The 21,333-nt window shown below is 40.8% G+C and overlaps 1 protein-coding gene across 2 annotated transcripts in view; it reads left to right on the top strand.

The window, feature by feature from the left end:
* Positions 1-21,333, top strand: part of Fshr (follicle stimulating hormone receptor) — a 173,920-nt gene that overhangs the window by 128,239 nt on the left and 24,348 nt on the right. For both annotated transcript variants that reach the window (XM_021218039.1, XM_021218040.1), the window contains exon 5: positions 20,782-20,853. In XM_021218039.1, the coding sequence (XP_021073698.1) occupies positions 20,782-20,853 (72 nt within the window). The remainder of the gene's footprint in view (positions 1-20,781; positions 20,854-21,333) is intronic.

The following is a 21,333-nucleotide window of genomic DNA, read 5'->3' as shown; positions in this document are numbered from 1 at the left end:
TGGTCTTTGCTACTCAATAAACTACAATTCCACTTAGTAAACATGTCACACTGCTGTGTCTTCTGACCCCAAGCCACCACTGACAACCATCTTCCACTCAGATGTAAGGCCTTAGGCTTCTCCTAAAGTGCCTTATGGTGGTCGCCAGGCTTTCTACAGCTGCGAACCCTTCCAGGAGTTTTCTTACAGACAAGCCCCTCTGCAGCCGAGGCTGTTATATCCCTTACCCTAGTTATAGGGCTTTTCTTACCAAAATATGCATTGTTCCTATAATATTAAACACTCTGGTCCTTTTGGTCCTCAGCCATGCAATCCTATCTGCAGTGGCTGGTAAAAACCAACAAAAATAGAGTTTTAGAAACTGTGGCTACCATATTTATGGTTCCTCTACATTTTCTTATCATTTGGATTATGAATCATCCAGTCAGTAAGAGTTCATTCAATAATTCATTAAGAAATAAACAAGGACATACTATATACAAGGCTTTTTAATGTATACCAAATATGACAAGGCAAATGAAGCCCATGCCTTCTTGGAGCACATATTACCATTGGAAGGACAAATATGTTGAGTTATATCAGGCAATGATGGTGCTACCCAATACATATTCCAGAGAATCTATATGTTCTCTCTATAGATAGATAGATAGATAGATAGATAGATAGATAGATAGATAGAGATAGAGATATTTTATATATCAAAAGATAGATAGATAGATAGATAGATAGATAGATAGATAGATAGATAGATAGATCAAAGAAAGTAATGTTGGGAGAAGGCTGACTGAGAAAGCATAGAGTAGACAGTTCTATGTAGTATCTAAGAGACAAGCCACTCTTTCTTCAAGGGAAATACTGTAGTCCTAACAATATCTGTAGAGCTTATCATACTGGTCGTGTATGAGAGGATTGAGCCAGTGCCCTAAGCCAGAAAAGTCATGGAATAACACATTGGAGTGGGGTAATCACATGATTTAGAAAGACAGAAGAGGAAGGAGTGGAAGAAATATCCTGTGTGAAAAAAAGGAACAAGTAAATATGTGCAATATGAAAGGCTCACAAATAAGGAGAAACTGGGCCCCAGGGGAAAGGAGACCACATACAGTCTAGTGGTGTCAAGTTTTGGTACATGTGGCTAAGTAAAATTGGAGGAGATCCTGAGTCAGGAAAGTTTATCCCTAATAGAGTAGGAAACAATAAGCTCTTCAAGCCTAGTGAGCAGTAGATGGGTGTGATGGTGGTGACTGGATTGTAGAATGCCCTAAAACAAGCTATGCTCAAAGGAGACCTGCTAATGTCCAGTTGCCTTAAGCCAGAGGTAGAGGGATGGTGACAACAGTTGAAAGCCAATGAAAATCATAGGTCACACGGTCCATTCAATTGAAATTATTTTGATCCACGCCATTACCCTGACTCATCCCCCATGTACCTCACATATAATCATGGTACAGAAGATAGTCATCAAGAATCTAGTCATCTTACATGGAACAGTGATTATTAAGATGAAATTATTAGCTATTTTCTGAGATGTCAGCATTGTCATCTCAGGATGTTGCCATAGCTACGATGATGCTTGGGCACAACAAAGACTACAAAATTGCTTATTTTATCAGTAACCAGCCTTCCAAATCTGACTTTGCTTAACATTGTCAATTCCAAGATAACACAGCTCTTCGAGGTAAGATTTCCATCTGAGCATGATTGCTCGCTCCCAAAGGCAAGAACCTCTTGTGACTGTAATTTTGGCAGCATATTTATACTGTTAACCTTTCCTCCCCATGCAGACAGATGTCTTCTGCAAGAAGTCAAGTCTTTTCCATCAGAGAAGAAAGTAGCTGATCTAACAATTCCTAGCAATACACTCAGGTTTTATATTCTTCTTTCCAGAGTAATTAGCATTTTTTCCTATTTGTTTCTATTTATTATATGTGTCTAGTGTAGATGTGTGAGTGTAAACATATGTGTACATGTCTGAATGCACATGTGGAAGCTAGACGTCAATACCTAGTTCCTTCCTTGATGTTCTCCATTTTTTTTTAAAGGCAGAGTCTCTTAACCTAGAGCTCACCAATTGGCTAGTGGCCAGTGATCTCTGAGTTTCAACTATTTTTCTATACACTCCCACCCCACCCCCACACACACCACACACACCCCACACACACACACACACACACACACACACACACACACACACACACACACTCCTGCAGACCTGCATATTCTCTGTATTATAATTTTCTCAAGATAACTCTCATAAGTGAGGTGTGTCCCTCTCTCGTTAATTTTGAAGTAATACTGGCCTCTATTTCTTCACTAAAGCTCAGATATGAGAATAGTCCACAAAAGGATGCAGGGGAGTGGAGCTCAGCTCAGTTTCTTCCTCATCCCTAGTGCCATCCCTCACCCCACCCCTAGAGAGTGGTGTATTAGCCCTCTCACGTTTCCTCATCTGAAAAACAAAATTAGCAAACATACTTCAGAGAGATGGTCAGGGGGAAAATTACCTCTAACTCCCCTAAGACCTTTTCCGGCCATCAAGTACTTGATTGCTTACCTGTAAGTTTCACATATCTGAGGTTCTCTGTGTTACTCTTGTCCTGAATGCAGAAGAGCAAGATCTGACTGTGAGACAAGGATAGATCTGACTGTGGTACATGATAGAGCCCTGCATTTCCACGTACAGATATACAGCTTGCTTTCCCTCGGCTGTAGCTGAAATCTTAGAGGTGCACTAAGACACTCTCACCAGCTAAAGCTCAGCTCCTGTGCGAACGTACAACCATAGGATGCAGTCCTGCTATCATGGATCCCTGCAAAGAAGCAAAACCACCTCATCAAAGCCTGAGAGGCACTGGCTACGGGGAACAGGTTTACAGAGGCAGATAGCACCCAGCAGCCATTGGAGGTGGCCTGATATATCCCATCTCAGGCTCAAGTACACCAAGTGACAGCTTGGGCAGTAGACTATGGAAGGTAGTATCAAAGCTCACACTTAAGGACCCATACAAAATTGCTTCTCATTCCAGCTCTGGCTGTGTCCACATAGATACCTTTAGACTTGCAGTTATTTCTGGGAGAAGACACACAATAGAGCCACCATCTCCATAAGAACTGGCCAGAGGATGAATAGGCAGCAAAAGTAGACAGGACATGGAACAGAGTCACTAACACTCTTTCACTCCCTCCCTCTCTCCTTGCCTGCCTGCCTTTCTCCTTTCCTTTTTTCTAGGATGGGAACCAAATTTTCACTAACATTAAATCCCCAGTGCATAAGGAGAGAGATCCCCCAGTACAGTGCAGCATAGATGGGAAGGATAGAAGGACAGGAGGAGGAAATGGTGAAGGTCATTTCTCTTTTAGAGTCACCTAGTTGTATTGTAAGCTCACTGGCTGCGTCACTAGCTTCCCCTCTCATTATGTAATACTTGTGGGAAAGCTACATTTTCTCTTTACTTCTACACACTCACTCGTGTCATCTATATTAACCTCTGTAGCATGTTAATATAGATGACATGAGTTAATATGGGCTGTAAGCTCCTAGAACAGATGTATTTTAGCCAAGTGCCTCAAGCCCTGACTCTGCCTGAGAAGGGTGATATCCTCTATGAGAACTTGACTGTATAAAGAAAGTATCCTTGCACTCAGCAGACAGCAGAATTACCTAGCCCATGACTGAAGAGCAGTGAATAAGCAGGCAATGCCTGCCTTGGATTATACATACACCATAGCTAGAGCAAGTGCCATGTCCCGGTCATCTCTGAGTCTGCAAAGGGCCAAAATCAGCACACAGTAGGCCCTTAATGAGAATGTGGACCTGGCATGGAAGCTCTCTGTTCGTGTGGTCAGAGAGAAGCAGTGGCTGTTTTCAGAGTGAGAGCAGCAATCTTTTCCTCTTCAGCAGACATTGAGTAAATGTTCCACTGTGGTTTAATCACACGCTCACCCACGGTGATCAACCCACAGATGGTGCCTATTTCAGGAGGCAATGAGCTCTTCCCTCATCTAGTTGGGGAATGGAGATGTGGGTAGAGAGCAGAACAGTGGTGGGCCTGTGAGAGAGACATCTTGGCAACCTTCTTATAAGGTTCATTCATCACTATCTCCCTGGCAAGGACCAAACCACACAGATCCACTCACCAGATTCGAGAAAAACGTTAGCTCCAACAGAAGAGTCCAGGAATCAGGTCACAGCCCTGATCTTGCTTATGAAAACAGTAAGCTCCCTGCATCTCATCAGGAAATGAAGAGAATGGGTTCAGTGATGAATGTGCTTGCAACACAAGCAAGAGGACCAGTGTTTGGATCTCCAGAACCTACATGTGGTCATTCCCTTTCTATTGCTGTGATGAAAGTACATTATGGGAAGAGGTTTACCACAACTCACACTTCCAGTTACAGCCCATAATAGTAGAGAAGTCGAGGCGGAAGCTCCTGAAACAGCTTCTCATATCACATCCAGCCAAGAGCAGAAATAAAAGGACGCATTCATGCTCATTTGTTTGCTTATATTCAGCTTTATGTATCCAGTGTTATGCAGTTTAGGATTCCATTCCTAAGGGATGGTGCTGCCAGACACTGAGCTGGGACTTTCCACATCAATTGCCTAAATTATAGCAACCACCCAGGGACATGCTACAGAGGCCAAATCAATACAGACAACCCCTCATTAAAATTCACTTTTCAGATGATTTCAAGTGGTGTCAAACTGCCAGTTAAAGCTCACCATCACACCATGTGAATAGCAGGAAGGCACAGTGACTCAGTGAGAATTTTAGCCTTAGAAAGTGGAGACAGGCCATCCCCAGAGCAAGCTGGCTAACAAAACTCACCATATCCCAAAACTGTAGGTCTGGCTAAGAGAGACCCCACCTCAGAGGAATAAGGTGGGAAGCAACTGAGTAAGATTCCCCACATCAGCTCCAGGATTCTGCACATCCAAGTGGGCATGAGCACACATGTGCTCATCTGCCTGAAACCACAAACGCATAAGCAGATACACTGAATACACATGCACATAAAAAGGAGAAAATAGAAAACTGGAAAGAGCTATCACTATGTCACCTCCAGCTGAAAGTCACTGTCATGAAGGGAAGGTGGTGCATGAAGGTCAGTGCTGTGAGGTTAAAGGGCATTGGTCACCAGTGTGGGTTACAGAAATCAGACTTCACAAGGCCCTTTCACTTTGCACTCATTTGCTTACGAAAGCACTGGGAGATATTTCATGTCAGATCTGTCTCACAGATTGAAGCAGGGGGTTCTGAGACAGTGATTAAATTGAACAAGGTCAAAATTTCTTGGGGCAGGAGGACCAGGGAAATTCGTATTAAACATGTATCACATGGCAGATTCTGAAGTGGGCATTTTTTTTTGACACAGTTTGTCTTGCTCTTGATTCTCCGAAAGCAGTAAGAAGTGCTTTGAAACTCAAGAGACTATATGAGGGATAGAATGAAGAACAAAAGCCATCAATGTATGGCTCTCACGCAGTCCATCCTCCAATCAGAGATGTGTACTGTCAATAGAGCCCACGTAAACCTCTCCAGTGTTCAGAGCACATTGACACCTCAATTACGTGTTTATCATTTCAAATTTGTGATCTTCCACCCAAGCAAAGTTGAATTGTACCTAAGAAATAGCTTTCTAAATAATTTATTTCAGAAATGAGTTGTGGGAAAGGGTGTGCAAACTGTTTAAAATATTAACATTGTTGTAGCTCCCAAATGTGATATAAAAGTAACTGCTTGCCTCAAATTGGTAGTTTGATTAAAGTTACTTTTATGTCAGCATTGAAGGAAGTCTCCAAAGGTGGATGCTTGGCAACGTTAGCTGTGAATCTAATCAGGATGGTATTTAGGTTTTGAGAATTCCTTTGTAAACAAGAAAGTGTGCTGAGAAGAATATAATTAAGAGGGTACAAGCTGGAAGCCTGGCTTTAGATATCATGTCTTCCACTTTCTAGCAGACATATCACCATGAAGCCCCTAAGCTGTTTTCTTTTCTGCAAAATGTGGCTGGTAATAGAACCTTCTTCACTGAGTCAGGTAACCCAATCATAAAAGAACATACATAGTATACACTCACTGATATGTGGACAATAGCCCAGAAGTTCAGAATACCCAAGATGCAATTCACAGACCGCATGAAGCTCAAGAAGGAAGACCACAGTGTGGATACTTTGGTCCTTCTTAGAAGGGGGAATCAAAATACCCATGGGAGGAGATACAGAGACAAAGTGTGGAGCAGAAACTGAAGGAAAGGCCATCCAGTGACTGCCCCACCTGGGTATCCATCCCATATAGAGTTACCAGACGCAGACACTATTGTGGATGCCAATAAGAGCTTGCTGAGAGGAGACTGATATAGCTGTCTCCTGAGAGACTCTGCCAGTGCCTGACAAATACAGAAGTGGATGCTCACAGCCATCCATTGGACTGAGCACAGAGTCCCCAAGGGAGGAGTTAGAGAAAGGACCTAAGGAGCTGAAGGGGTTTGCAACCCCATAGGAGGAACAACAATATGAACTAACCAGTAACCCCAGAGCTCCCAGAAACTAAACCACCATCCAAAGAAAACACAAGGAGGGACTGAAGGCTCCAGCCACATATGTAGCAGAGGATGAATTTGTGTGCCATCAATGAGAGGAGTGGTCCTTGGTCCTGTGAAGACTTGACCAAGTGTAGGGGAATGTCAGGACAGGGAAGCAGGAGTGGGTGTGTTAGTGAGTGGGGGTCGGGGGGAGTATGGGATAGGGGAGTTTTCAGATGGGAAATGAGGAAAGGGGACAAAATTTGAAATGTAAATGAAGAAAATATCTAATAATAAAAAAAATAGTACCTTCTTCACAGGCCTGTGTGTCTGGGTCAATGACTTTAAGGAAAGTGAGACATTTGCACTTGGGCATGGCACAGGCTAAGATAAAAGTCACGTTCTAACAATTATTCCTGGTTCAAGGTTAGAACTTGACCTGTGCATTGCTAAGTCTTGACACTCTTAACTATAAAAATAGGAATTCTAAAGTAGTTATGTTACAGGTGCTACAAAAATAACAAAATACCAGGAAGCGGGAGTGGGTGGGTTGGGGAGCAGGGCAGGGGGAGGGTATAGGGGACTTTCAGGATAGTGTTTAAAATGCAAATGAAGAAAATATCTAACAATAAAAATTAACAAGATATTATAACTTCTATGTGTTCTTCTTCAAGGGCCTTCTCAGGATGTTGACTTGTATAGCCAGCTTCTAGGATTTTATTCCCCCACCCCCAGTAGCAGCATCTTGACCAATACCACGACAAACAGATTCTGACAGAACCCCAATCTCTATAAAGTGTGTAAAATTTGCCACATGGTCTTCTTGAATTCTTCTTTTCAGCCTAAATAGAACCACTAGCCGTGACAACTGTCAAGACGGAGAAACTCAAAACAACTGCTTTCAGATGCACTTCTCAAAAGGATTATCACAAATTCCATTCTTCTCTCAATTCTCATTGCCAGTGTATATGAGAGATGCTTCCAGAAACCAAGAATATAGTGTCCCTTGTTTCAGAGAAGTTCTGACCCTCATCTCTGATTGCCCCAAGATCTGTCCTATCCATGATGATACCCCTGTAGCATGCTCTCCAAAGTGAGCCTGTAACATCAACAGCAAGAGCTGCAGGGAGCCCATCACCAGCTTCATTTTATTATTACTATTGCATTATAACTAGGCCCACTGGTCAGGGATTTCTTCTCAGGAGAACTAGCTCAGTTCTCCGTGATTTTTTATTTTTTTAACCTAGATCAAAACTGTCGCAGATAGGTTGCTGAGGTAGGAGAGGGACTCCCTCCCCCTGAGTCTGATAGTTTCCACAGCTAGCTGCAGGTGAGTTTGCAGATGTTTCTGTCTTCTATGTCCTTGTCACGGTCTAGAGGAGCCACCATACATACACTGTCTGCAAATGCTGGTTTCCATCCAAACTTCACCCAAGAGTCTGCCCTCTCACGAACGCAATTCTACTTTTCTGTACTATCAAGTTCTAATTTCCATCACAGTCAAGGAACAGACAACTTAACTGATGCATTCTTTGCACTAAGAGAGATTTGTCAGCTGTGCCCTCATAGTAATGGTATATTTAGCACCTGATCTGTACGTAATTAGTATAGATATATGCCTTACTTTCTGCTACGGCCTCCAGGGCTGAGTAAGGCACACACAGCTTAAGAAAAGGAAGGGGTATAAGGTTTAGAGAAAGAGTGATAGCACATGTTTTTCTTGTCATAGACACTTCTAATGAACAATAAGGACTCTAAGATCCCTGCAGGAAGAGCTCGGCCCTGTTAACACAGAATTTCCTGGTTTTATCACCACTTTCATTTCTTAAACAAAGCAGTTTCGTCCTCCAATGTGAGTGCTTTGCCAGGGCTAGGAAACCCAGACCTCAACAACACAATCTTTTCTTCATGGGCAGCTCTCATAGTAAGACTCAGTCACTGGGCCAATTGTAGGCATGCAAGATTAGTCTGGATTCAGAAATTCCTGGTCCAACCTGCCATTCAGCTTCTCCTTTGAGAAAGTTCCTGGACCTTTCTCAGTCAGTTTTCTAAGGTAATAGGAAGGAATAAATAAAATAATCAATGATAAGTGCTTGGTGTGGTACCTGACTTATAGGAAGTGTTCAATAAATGTTGACCATTATTATTATGAATCTATACCTCGTTTCCAGAACATCACAGCACAAATCTATCGCCATTTCCACTTGGCTGCTTTTCAGAATCACAGGTTGCTCTTCCCAAACGAATGCCCTACACCTAACCCCCATTATAAAATATGTTCCAAAATAGGCAGGTTTTTTTTTATATAGTAGATTTCCATGCAACTACAGCATCGTGTGCTTTAGAAATAGATACAAATCTAATGAGGGTTGAAATAATGACAAATAATCAATTTCTACAATTTTATCTTCCCTTATATAGAGTTCTACATGAAAGAAAGGTGTTTGGTCTGTTTGGTTTTTGACTCGCTGCCTATAATCCTGCTGAGAAATCAGTGTCATGGAATGTGATTTGTCATTTTTCTAATGTTTAACAGTAAGGCAATCTACTAATCGTAGGCTACTGGGTTTAAATGGCTGTCATAAACAAAAAGAAACTATTAAAAACAGATTCAATAGAAGAACTCTGGAATCCTGGTTATCATACTCAGTATTCTATCTTATACCTCTTTTATACAAGGTTTTTGTTTTTTGTTGTTGTTGTTTTTTTAAAATTCAGCCAGTAAAATTTTTCCCCTAAGGTCAATTGGGTGTTCTGTTAAACTACCTGGGAGATGTTTCATTTTTAAGTTTATAGTGAAAACATTCAAAATTACATGAAAAAAAAACTTAAGTTGCCTAGAAAATGTATATTTTCTTATTTTTAAAATATGCAATATGAGACATTTCACTTATAGTGACATACCTCTTTTTCAGTGGTAAAATAGACATTTACATATATACATACATGGTTTTCCCTCCCCAGTAGCTCCCTATATATCATAGACTTTTTTCAAATGTTGTTGCATTCATCATTGGTTAAATATCTTTTGCCAAGAAAAGAAGAAATGAAAAAAGTATCTAATTTGAAAGTATCTGCTTTATAATTTGGTTTCCAGTGGCTACTTGTCATTAGAGAAAAAGTCATACTTGAGTCATTTGGCTCTTAAAATGAGTTGTCACATAACTCATTTCTAATTTTTTCAATTCTATAGTATTGTTTGATATGTTTTTAGTTACTTTCTATGGGAATGGCAAAACACCGACCAAAATAACCTCGGGCCAAATAGGCTTGTTTGGTTTACACTCCCACATCACACTCCATTCTTGAGGGAATTCAGGGCAGGAACTGAATGGGAACACAGAAGGAGACACTGAAGCAGAGATTGTGGAGAAATATTAACTTCTAGCTTGCTTTCTGGACTCATGCTCAGCTTGCTTGCTTTTACATCCCAGAACCACCTGCCTAGGAATGGCACCAGCCACAGTGGCCTGGGCCTACCCACATCAAGCATTAATCATGAAAAATCCCTACAGACATATCCACAGGTCAATCTGATGGAGGCAATTTCTCAGTTGAGACTCCGTCTTCTCTGGTAATTATAGTTTATGTCAAATTGACAAAAAAATAACTAGCACACATGTCAAAAATCTAAGTTGATAATATCATTCTGTTTTTTCAAAAGCCAAGATTCAGAGTCTAAAGAGAATCTGGCAGGTAGGAGGATGATAGAAGAAGGTATATCAGAAGGAAGTAAAAGATAGTAGAAAGAGAGGAAACGAGAAATTTGGGAAACTTAGGAGTGGCCAGCTACATGGATGGCACAGATGTCAAGGACAAAGCATGTTATCACCCCTGAGAGAGTTAGGAAAATGCAAGTCAGGAATGAGAGAAATAAGAGTCTTAGTGTGAGTCTTAGGAATGAAAGGCGAACACCTCAGCACAGAACAAACAGTGCTAGGAGAACCGATGAAGCTTCCTTACAAGGCTAGGAAGTAAGCTTGCCCTAAATAAAGAAATGAAATCAGCTAAGCCAAGACATCTACCCAGATCCTCTGGGGCCAGTCAGTTCCTTAGAGACAACGCTACACGCCCTTATCCAAACCGGAAGCTCACTTCTGAGCTTCTACTGAGGCACTGGGTCAGATAGCATCTAGCCACATAGGGCTAAACTCTGGGAAGTGATGCCCTTGGACTAATAAAATCCCTTGTGTTTACTGCAGATCCTTGTTTCCATGAAGATTAATTAAGTTGAATATGGAATTTAGATGGCCCCTATTTTGAGGGTAAAAAAAATGGGATGGCAGGAAAGGAGACTCTCTGGCTATCTCCTAAAATTATTTTATGCACAGTCATCTTACTGAGAGAAAGTAGGATTTGCAAAGTCAATCCATTAGTTGGAGATCTGTACAGCTACAGTCACTATCCTTGAGGCTAGGGTCACCATCCTTGAGTCTAGGGTCACTATCCTTGAGGCTAGGGTCACCATCCTTGAGTCTAGGGTCACTATCCTNTCTAGGGTCACTATCCTTGAGGCTAGGGTCACCATCCTTGAGTCTAGGGTCACTATCCTTGAGGCTAGGGTCACCATCCTTGAGTCTAGGGTCACCATCTTTGAGGCTAGGGTCACCATCCTTGAGTCTAGGGTCACCATCTTTGAGGCTAGGGTCACCATCCTTGAGTCTAGGGTCACTATCCTTGAGGCTAGGGTCACCACCCTTGAGTCTAGGGTCACTATCCTTGAGGCTAGGGTCACCATCCTTGAGGCTAGCGTCACCATCCTTGAGGCTAGGGTCACCATCCTTGAGGCTAGGGTCCTACTTATTGTACTAAGCACGTTATAGGTTGGTTCTTCCTATAACACTAAGATTCTGTGATACTGAACACAGACAAATCTTTTTACAGTGATTCAGAAAGCATACATCAAAATCTTTTTACCACATTGATTTCTGATACACAAACTCCCCAGCTAATAAAGATTTGTAGTTAAAACAAAACTCAGTATCAGCAACCTCCATAATTAATGGCTTCTTTTTGGATCCACCTGGTCCTTTTTTGCATATTTTACATCTGCTAGCTCACTCACTTGCTAACATTTATTTCCCAGTCCAAATTAGTAGTTGTAAAACATTTGGTAGCATCCCCTCCTTCCCTAAGTCAAATTCCTTAAAGCACTGGATGGATCGTTCTATCCATAGCCTGAACCCCATCCATTCCTCATGTCCTAAGCTGGCAGAGAGCTGGTTTACATAGTCTCAGAGTTGCTCATTCTATACTAAGTCAGATTGGGAATAGACTATAAAGAAATGTATGACAGCTGGCATAAGTGAAATCAAGAATGTCTTATATTTCTGGACATCCTTTACTTGGCTTGGTGGACTGAGTATTTTCCCCCATTGTAGCTTTTAAGTTACCCCATTGGCTTGGCCTGCTTTGTACTATGAAGTCTTGAGATGAACAGACCATGAAGCCTCAGGCATTCTCCTTCTAGTATACAAAACAGGCTTCCTATATTTTTCCATCAAACCTACACTAATCTATGAACTGTCAAGAGTTCTTAAGATATAGCCCCCCCCTTCCTTTTTTATACCTTCTTCTGCTTCCCACCCACATGTGTTCACCCTTTAACTCTTGTCCCAACTGTACACACTACAGTACAGAGCTCAGGCCTCTGGTTGTTTGTCCTTCCTGGGACAGTCCACGCTGACTGTGCCAGCTCACTATGCTTTTCCCAGTCCTTTGAACTTTTGAGACGTTAATGATCAATAATATGTAGTTTAGCACTATTCCATTCCTTGAATGGTCTACCTGTGTGAATCTTAATTTGCTTTACTTTCTAATTTCCTAAAGCTAAGACATTGTCTCTGGCTTACTCTCTGGGGTATAATAAAGCTACTGGGAGGATGATACTTACACCAGTACAGGATGAATAGACTCCATAAACTGAAGGGAAAGGAAAAAAACAGGAATCCATGAGTGCTATTACAGACAAATGAAAGTGTCCATGATGCAATGCTGTGGACTGGTTCTAATGCTATTTGTGTTAACTAGGCTCCCCAAATTACACAGGAACCTGCATACCAGCCTGTAAAACACTGTCCCCATTTGGCTTTGATTGTTGAATAAAGTTTCCTGTGGCCAATGACTGGGCAGGTAGACAGATGCAAGACTTTAGATTTCTCCAGCAAGAGAGCCATGGGAAGATGGGGGATTTAGTATCATGCCAGGGTAGCAGGAGGATCAGGCAGGACAGCTGCACAAGACAGAGTAACAGTCATGCAAGAGCTGGGGAAAATCCGCCCTAAGGGGACCCTCCCTGATTGGGACTGGGGTAGCAGAGATAGAATATAGATTTTAGTAAGTAATAAATCAGGAGTATTGGAGGGGAGGCATTAGCAACATGGAAGGTTGGGAGTGGCCCAGTCATTGAGCTGCTTAGAGCATATTAAAAATAAGGGTGTGTGTGTGTGTGTGTGTGTGTGTGTCTGTGTGTGTGTGTCTGTGTGTCTGTGTGTCTGTGTCTGTGTGTGTCTGTGTGTGTGTGTGTGTGTGTGTGTGTGTGTCTTTCATTTAAGAATCCACAACACGGAAGCAGTATTGAAAAGTGTGTGCACCTACCAGGAAGTTTAGAGCAGATTAATTTACTAAGCAACAATGCAAGTGATTTAGAGTCCCAGGATGATCTTTTTATGAAAGGCAAGTGCATCGGCCTGCAGCTTTAGAAGTGAGGATGACTTTCATCAATTGCAGAACCCCACTATGTTTATTCTGAAAGGAGAGACTATTTTATTATTGCAACATAAAGATTTAGGGCGATCGAGGTAGAAAGGCATTGAAACAAGTTCAGGAAGCAAACCTGGCTATGGGAGTGAGGAACTCCAAGCCAGTTACCTTTCACTGACAGACTCATTTGCAGACATGAAATTGGTTGACATTTTATTCTCAAGGCTTTAACTGTTCCAGAAGATAAAGCACAGTTGAGTGAATCAAAATAATTTTGCAATGATCATTTGACCAAGTCAAACCCATTGACTCACGGAGCTCCTAGGTGATTACCTAATTCCAGACTCCTTTAGATGTAAATTTATTGATCAAAGGGGGAAAGATGAATGGAAAACTAAGTGTTCATTAGAACTCCATTTCTGGTCTTGGCTTGGGGTTATAGAGAATCTTAGCTACAGAGTTATAGCCAATACTCCATCCAGCTAGATGGCCACTAGATCTTTTTAAGCATCTTTAAGTCAACACTATTGGAATAGTTTTAGCCATTTTCACTGTGCATTTTCTTTTCTATAAAGAAAAAAGATTTCAATGTGTTTCTGTGGATGTCTGTAGACGCTCTGTAACATGGGTATGGGAGCTCATTCTGTTGACATTAGCTAAATGTTTTGCTCTTATCTAGCCTTCATTGGAAAAGAATGATTCCTCACCTCTTCAATGACACAAAACTCATAATCATTGGTAATTGCTAGTACCATGTCAAATCATGTGTGCTATGGATGCAGGTACTACATAGTCTCCAACAGCTCAAAGCACATTACCGTCCTAAAAGCTTGGTGGTGACACATACCTTTAATCCCAGTACTCAAAAGGCAAAGACAGGAAGATTTCTGTGAGTTCGAGGCCAGCCTGGTCTATGGGGTAAGTTCTAGGGCTATGCAGACTGCCCAGTGAATCCCTGGATCAGAAACAAACAAAGAAAAGTTGGCAAGAATCAAGCATAGTCTATGTTCCAATCAGTGTAGAAATGTTAAATTTCCAGGACAAACACAGATATACCTTTATGCCATTCATATTGTGGTTAAATAATATATGCTTTGAATTTTTTAAACTTTATTTTATATTAATGTATGAGTATTTTACCTATATACCACATATATTCCCTGGGCCTACAGAGCCCAACAGTGGCCTCAAATTACAAGGAAGTGGCATTTCAGACCATTGTGAATAATTTTGTGGTACTGGGAATCAAACCCAGGTCCTCTTCTAAGAGCAGCCAGTAGTCTTAACCACTGAGCTGTCTCTCTGGGCCCTGTTAGGAATTTTAATGAACCACTAAAAATAAAAATTGCTAGATAAGATGCAATTGTCCTGGGAGTAAATCAGGGGATCTAATTTGTTTTGTTTTGTTTTTTTAACTCTACCAACATATCTTTAGCTTATTTTTGATAATTCCACATATAAACAATGAATCCTGATCATATGCACCACAAATTTCCCCTTCTCACTGCCTCCAGATGCCCCTACACATCCTTCTCACCCTTTTATGTGAGACTTAAAATTAATAATGCAGTGAATCGAATTCGATACTGCCTGTTGGAATGTTGAGTACGTTTGTTCTAGAGTAAGTTCACAGGTGCAACATGCATGTAACATCCAGAAGACCTCATTTCACACACTCCTTCAGCTCTTACATTCCTTTACCTCCCTCTTCCATGTTCCCTGAGCCTTGATGGAAGTGAAGTTGATACTGATGTATGTTTAGGGCTGAGTACTTAACAATCACTATTTTCCATTCTTTGTCCTTCATGAACTGCTCACCAATCCAGAGAGAAGGTTTTCTGACCAAGGTTGACAGCCACACTAATATAGGGGTGTATGCATAAATATCTGGGAGGCAGGTTACCAGCAGGTCCTTTAGCAAAGTAACAGTAGTAGTTTCTTTTCTAGGTCCTATGACCTCCTGTAGCTTTTGTCCAAGTTACAGTACTATACCTAAATTCCTACCTGTAAGCCAAATCTCAAATTCAATCTAAAAACAATTGGCTACCTCCATAAACTTGGTGCCACTATTGCAATAGTAAGAAAATCTTGTCTGGCACATGAATATGCACGTATACTGTTGTCAGATTTTCTTCACCAGTGGTATACATAGCATCACCCAGATCTGTAAAAGCTAGCTAGCAGAGAGAAAGTTTTCAAGGCAATGGCTGGATTTCTCTACAACCTGCCATGGAGATGAAAAGTGTAGGGTCTTTAACAATAGGGTCTCACCATATAGTTATGGCAGGCAACCAAAAGCAATGGGGATAGCTTGTGTTATTTTGGGCACCGTTTTTGGCTTCTATGACCAATAACCTTTAAGACTGTATCATATACCTGGCCATGAGATTTTCTTTTAAAAGCCTATGAGTTTTAAGAGAAGTATTGTCCATGCATGTAAGGTAGCTCTTAGGGGGCCTATTTAGACCTGTAGACAGGTCTTCTCTCTGAGGAAATTCCATTTGAAACTGAATTCTGAAGTTTCAATTGGCCTGGTTTTTAAAAAAAAGAAAAAAAAATGGGTGAGAGCCCTCCTGAGGAAACATATGCAAATAACTCAAAGTAGGGAGGAGCAAAAGGAGAGACTCTGGGCTTGAAGCCCATTGATGAAGCAATGTGAGTCAGACAGAAGAGTTCATAGTACAGAATATAAATTTCACCCTGGGTCTTATGGGAAATAATAAACCTTTCACAGCGCGGGCGCAAAGCAATCTGGTTTATGTGTCTTAGAAGAATGTGCTGCATGTTGCACAGAGAACAGATTGGAAAGGAACAAGATAAACTGTGAGGCCAAAAGGAAACTATTTAATAAAGCCAGGGAAAGGTAGCAACTATTTTAGAATGGTGTCAAACGGAGGTGGACAAAATTGCTCAAGATAACATTTTGAAATTAAAATCTAAGAATGTTTTGAAATGGGCTGGCTGTTGGACGATAAGAAAGAAGCAGCCGATTTTTACCAGTTCTCCAATGAATGACTGATAGATGCCAGTGTACTTCTTGGAAAAGAATCATAGGGGAAATGCTTGATAAAGGTGACTTTCAGGGGACAAGTTCAGCTATTACAATGGAACGTTTGGGAGGATGTAGGGAGTAAGATCTCATTCCTGGCCGACTAGGGAGGTCAAACTACAGGTATGAATCCTGAACTCACATTTAATAATCACAATCAGAAAGCCACAGGAAACAAAATCTACTTGGCTGGAACTATTGAAGAAGAAGACTCTGCAAACTAATAGAGGAAAGGAGGGAAACGAGGCAAATGAAAGTGCTCAAGAAAAGGGAGGCAAACGGTCGTGTCATAACTGAAATGGACGAGAGAGACTGGCAAGGGGAAGGGCATGCTCTGGAAAGCTCTTCACAAAATATGAACTTCAATGTTCACTAGATTTAGTACTCGGTAGACTGGTGGGTTTGGGACACCTCGTTGTTTTTAATGAAGATGTGTAGGGTGGCTAATCAGATTGGAGCAGGGTGGGCCATATAAATGAGATGAGAAGCAATGAAATAGTATTGCAGATAGTACTTCCTGAAGGTTTTGCTGAGAAGGAAGGAAGAGAAATGGGGCTTGACCTGAACTGAACGTCAGGAGAGAAGACAACTAACTACCTATCAATCTGGGCAGACTGTGAAACTCAGTGCAAGTTGGTGTCTGTCTTGACCTGGAGTCTCCAAAAGTGTCTGAGCAAGGGACTGCATGTGACTGTTTCATGTACGCACACAAACTCAGAGAAAGGAAATGGATGACTAAAAAGAAAAGAACGAGGAAAGTGGGAACTTCAAAGCAATGATAGGCATGCTGTATTATCAGGGCCAGGACTGGTGGTATAGCTCTATAGTCCAAGCTACTCAGAAGATTAAGGAAGTGAATGACAGTTTCAAGTCCTTTCAGAACTACAACACAAGTTCAAAGCCAGTCTGAGCAACTTAGAGAGACTGCCTCAAAACGGAAAGTGAAAAACTGTTCAGGGTATAACTAGGTATAACTAGTTGGTAGGATATTTGCGCAGTATGTATGAGCCTCTAGGATAAAGATCAAGTTCTATGAGGCGAAAAAGCATTCATTTTCAGCAAAAATGCTTTGTCAACCCACTGTTTTCAAACCTATATGCAGTGGTATACAGCCAGTCAATGTGAGTTCAGCCATGTAAGATACATGTAAAATACAATGTAAAATATATTTAGAATTGTTCATAAAAAACAAAGAGGATTCCAGACCAACCAGGAATTCTCCACTGCAGTGGTAAGTCCCAATCACTTCTAGATTTGTCAAGGGTTCAGAATGGTTTGACAAGATTCTATACATGCCTATCATAAAAGTGGCCTAGAAGTCCCAGACAAAAATGGAGAGCTACTCAGTATAGCTGAGGCAAGCATCTGCCACATTAAATCTAACAGCAGCCTATTGCCATAGCAACAGCTAGAGGAAAAGTTGGCCCAAGAGAAGGTGAAATGACGAAGGCACCTTTGGTAGAATGCCTACCATGCTGCCCACAGTCCACACATTTTCTGGCCTGGAGTGATAAACCGGCTTGTATCCAGTTCATGCCAGAGTTTACATGCAGATCCCTGTGATTTCTAGCCTCTCGACCTCCCTGCCTCTGTTTCAGACTAATTACCCCCAAATAGCAGTGACACCTGACAAGCAAGTCAACCAAATTAGAGTTTTGATGCATTCCTGGTGACAGAAACTAGAAATGTTTGAGAAACATCATGCAATTGACCTGGTATTTTATGAGCACATGCTGCATTCCAAACCTACACATAGAGGAAGATTGTCAGAAAATATTAAATATAGTCGCTGCTCTGATGTCTCATTAGGAGAATACTGAAAGAACACCATGGGAAGAGATCTAAAAATAGAAAAGGCTAGATCTAATGAAATAGGATTGCAGTAAATTGTGGGTCTTTAAAGTTACAGCACTGCTCCCAACAGCTTTGAATAGACTCTCAGGGGTTATTGGGGAGCAATGGCGTATGTTATTTTAGTGGAAACTCCCCATGTCAAATACTAACAGATGCTAATGGTGGGCCATGGGGTGATTCTTGCTCACTTCTGTACATGTCTTCATAGATTCTTTTACAATTCTCATAATAAATACATATATTACTTTGGTATGAAAAGGATATAGGCACTTTTTAAATGACCAAAGTATGTAGAGTGACTGGCACTCTCACACATTGCTGGTTCAGTGCAAAATGGTACACTTGTTTATTAAAAAAAATTGCTAAGCTGTTTTCTGTTTAAATATTTGCTTGCCATCTGACCCAGAAATCACACTCCAAGGCATTTACCTAAGAAAAAGAAAAACCTATCCCCCTTCCCTCTCTCTTACTGTGTGTGTGTGTGTGTGTGTGTGTGTGTGTGTGTGTGTGTGTGTGTATACTTTCTTTCTCTTTCTTGCTCAACAAAGAAATACCAACCTTGATCAAATGTTTAAAGTACCTTTTATATGTATATAATATTCCATATGAACATTAATTCATTTAACCAATATTTTCCCACAAGAAAACCCTGAAACTGCAATCGAGTAATAGAGAAATAAATTGTGAATTATTCAAAGAAGAAATTCTATTTAGCAACAACAACAACAACAAAGGAACTACTGACACATACAACATGGGAGGGTTTCAAATACATCACATCTTGGAATTATTAAAAGAAAACCAAGCCAGACTCAAAAGTTGTTTGTTCCATGATTCTATTTTGGAAAATAGAGCCTTTAGAAAAAATATATATAGCTACAGGAAACTGATGGGTGGTTATTAGGATCTGGAGGTTAGGAAGGAGTTAAATGCAATGTAAACACAAAGGGGACCAGGGCAATGGTATCAAATTTTATCTGGTTGTGGTCATGGTCACATGCCTCTAAACACTTATTTTTACTCGTTGACCTTAATGTCAAAATGTTCATTTCTCTATATGGAAAATGGATTTTGAAACAGGGCTTCACTATGGAACCCTGACTAGCCACAGATAGCAATTTCACAGGGATTCCAGGCCTATGCCATCATATCTAGCTTTACTTTTAAAAGAAAAAATTAATGTCATAACAAATCCTCCAAAAGAGTATATGAACAACCCATTAGTCCAGGAAAAAGCAGGAGATTTTGTTCCAAGTCTTAAAGGAAAAGCTTACCAAAATGAGTTCTACTTGCAATGTTAGGAGCCAAGTGGGAACACAGCCTCAGAGAACCATTACAATGATCCATAGGCAAGATTTACTGACTTTCTGCATAAAAACACGGGGAACAAAAATGCCAAAACTGAGTCCTTCACAATGATGTGTATGTCAATAGGGTTCTTCCTGATGGGCATGACAAGGATCAACTATGTCTTAGCTAAGCCAGACACAGAAGGTAATGGAGGTAGAGCTATACTAGAGGGTTTTGAGCAACTTAAAGTAGGGAAATCTGGAAAAAATTGTGGTGTGCTTGATGGTTTTCATGAGTCACTAGACAATTAGCAACCACTTCTACCAAAATGTCATTTGGCTTAATTAAGGTACAATTGGACATCAGCACTTCATCCAGCATTTCCTCTTATTTGCTTTCTACTCCAGAGAACCATCTATGCTATGGTAAGAGATACCCATGCAAACCTCATAAATATCTAATCTGAAGGTGGGGCATCTATAACATGGTACTATCTTTGGCCATTAGGAAATATGAACCCCTTCCCTCCCTGTACACCATTCCTTCAGAGCAATAACTCTGATACATGTACTGTAGAACTCCTAAATCAGGTCCTTGTGATTACAGAAGCTGCACCAGTAGCAGTGGCCAACAACATTACTCATGCTGGTGCTGACTCGATTCCTCCTCCCCTCTTCACGTTTCCTGTCTCAGATGCTCTGAACCCATAGTGTCCATTACATTAGTCATCCGCTGCTTTCATCGCAGAGTCTCAGGCTTTGATCCCCAAGGAAGCTGAACACTGGGTAGGATTAAGGGCAGATCTGCTATCATCAGATGTAGGGATTTTCAAACTATCTCTCTGCTCATGAAAATTTATCTCCAATCAACTGCAACCACTTTCTAATTGACCCTTTTTTTTAGATCACTTATATCACTGAAGTCAAAGAGTATTCACTCTGACACTGTAACCCCAAAAGAACTTCTTTGAAAAGGAAAAAACTAGCTCTCCAACAAGCACACCAAGGCTGGAAAATGGAGTAACTAGACAAATGGCATTATCTCATTTTAAGTCATTTTGAACGTTGCTAACTTATTCATATTTAAAATTAAATCAGTATATGAATGATAGTAGATTATCAACACCTTGTAAAAAGAATTGTACATTTCTTTGCTCTAAGAACTCAACAACCTTCTAGATCCTGGTGAGATTTTTAAAACAAAAAGCAGATAATAAAAGTATAATCTATATTGTGAGAGCTCTGATAGTATTTTTTGACAGTCCATAATTGGTATTTTGAACTTGGAAAGTTCAGACTCTGACAGATGTTTTCATGACAGCTTCATCTCTGCTCACTCTCACTTTGTCTCAATCTCTCTAGGTTAATATCCAACACAGGCATTAAACACTTGCCAGCCGTTCACAAGATCCAGTCTCTCCAAAAGGTTCTATTGTAAGTTTTTATAAATAGGATGTCAATCAGACCTCCATCTTCATAACAAATGTGAGGTAGACTTACAAAGAGAAAATTATTATCTTAGTTTACACTTCCACAAATTTTAGTTTGTGTTTGGTTAGTCCCTGACTTTGAGCTCACTATGGCCTTCTGTTCTCTTTTGACTATGGTCACTAACGTCCATCCCAGCACATTTTCCAAATGCGTGGCTCTAGGTGAGAGAGAGGGGACGACAAACAGCAAGAAGGGCCGGCAAAGTTCGGTTTCAATGAAGTTTACAGGTTCTGAATTAACTATTATCCACAAGCAAGCTTAGAGCCAAATCATCAAGTTTTCTATACATGAACACTTAACATATATGGAGCTTACATGGAGGCCCTCTTCAACTCCAGATTCCTCCACCATTTGTATTTGATCCCAGCACAAAGAAAGAAAGAGAGAGAGAGAGAGAGAGAGAGAGAGAGAGAGAGAGAGAGA

The sequence above is a fragment of the Mus pahari genome, chromosome 18 (assembly GCF_900095145.1).
Source record: "Mus pahari chromosome 18, PAHARI_EIJ_v1.1, whole genome shotgun sequence".
In the NCBI taxonomy this organism is placed as follows: domain Eukaryota; kingdom Metazoa; phylum Chordata; class Mammalia; order Rodentia; family Muridae; genus Mus; species Mus pahari.
This window is presented reverse-complemented; position numbering and strand designations above follow the sequence as displayed.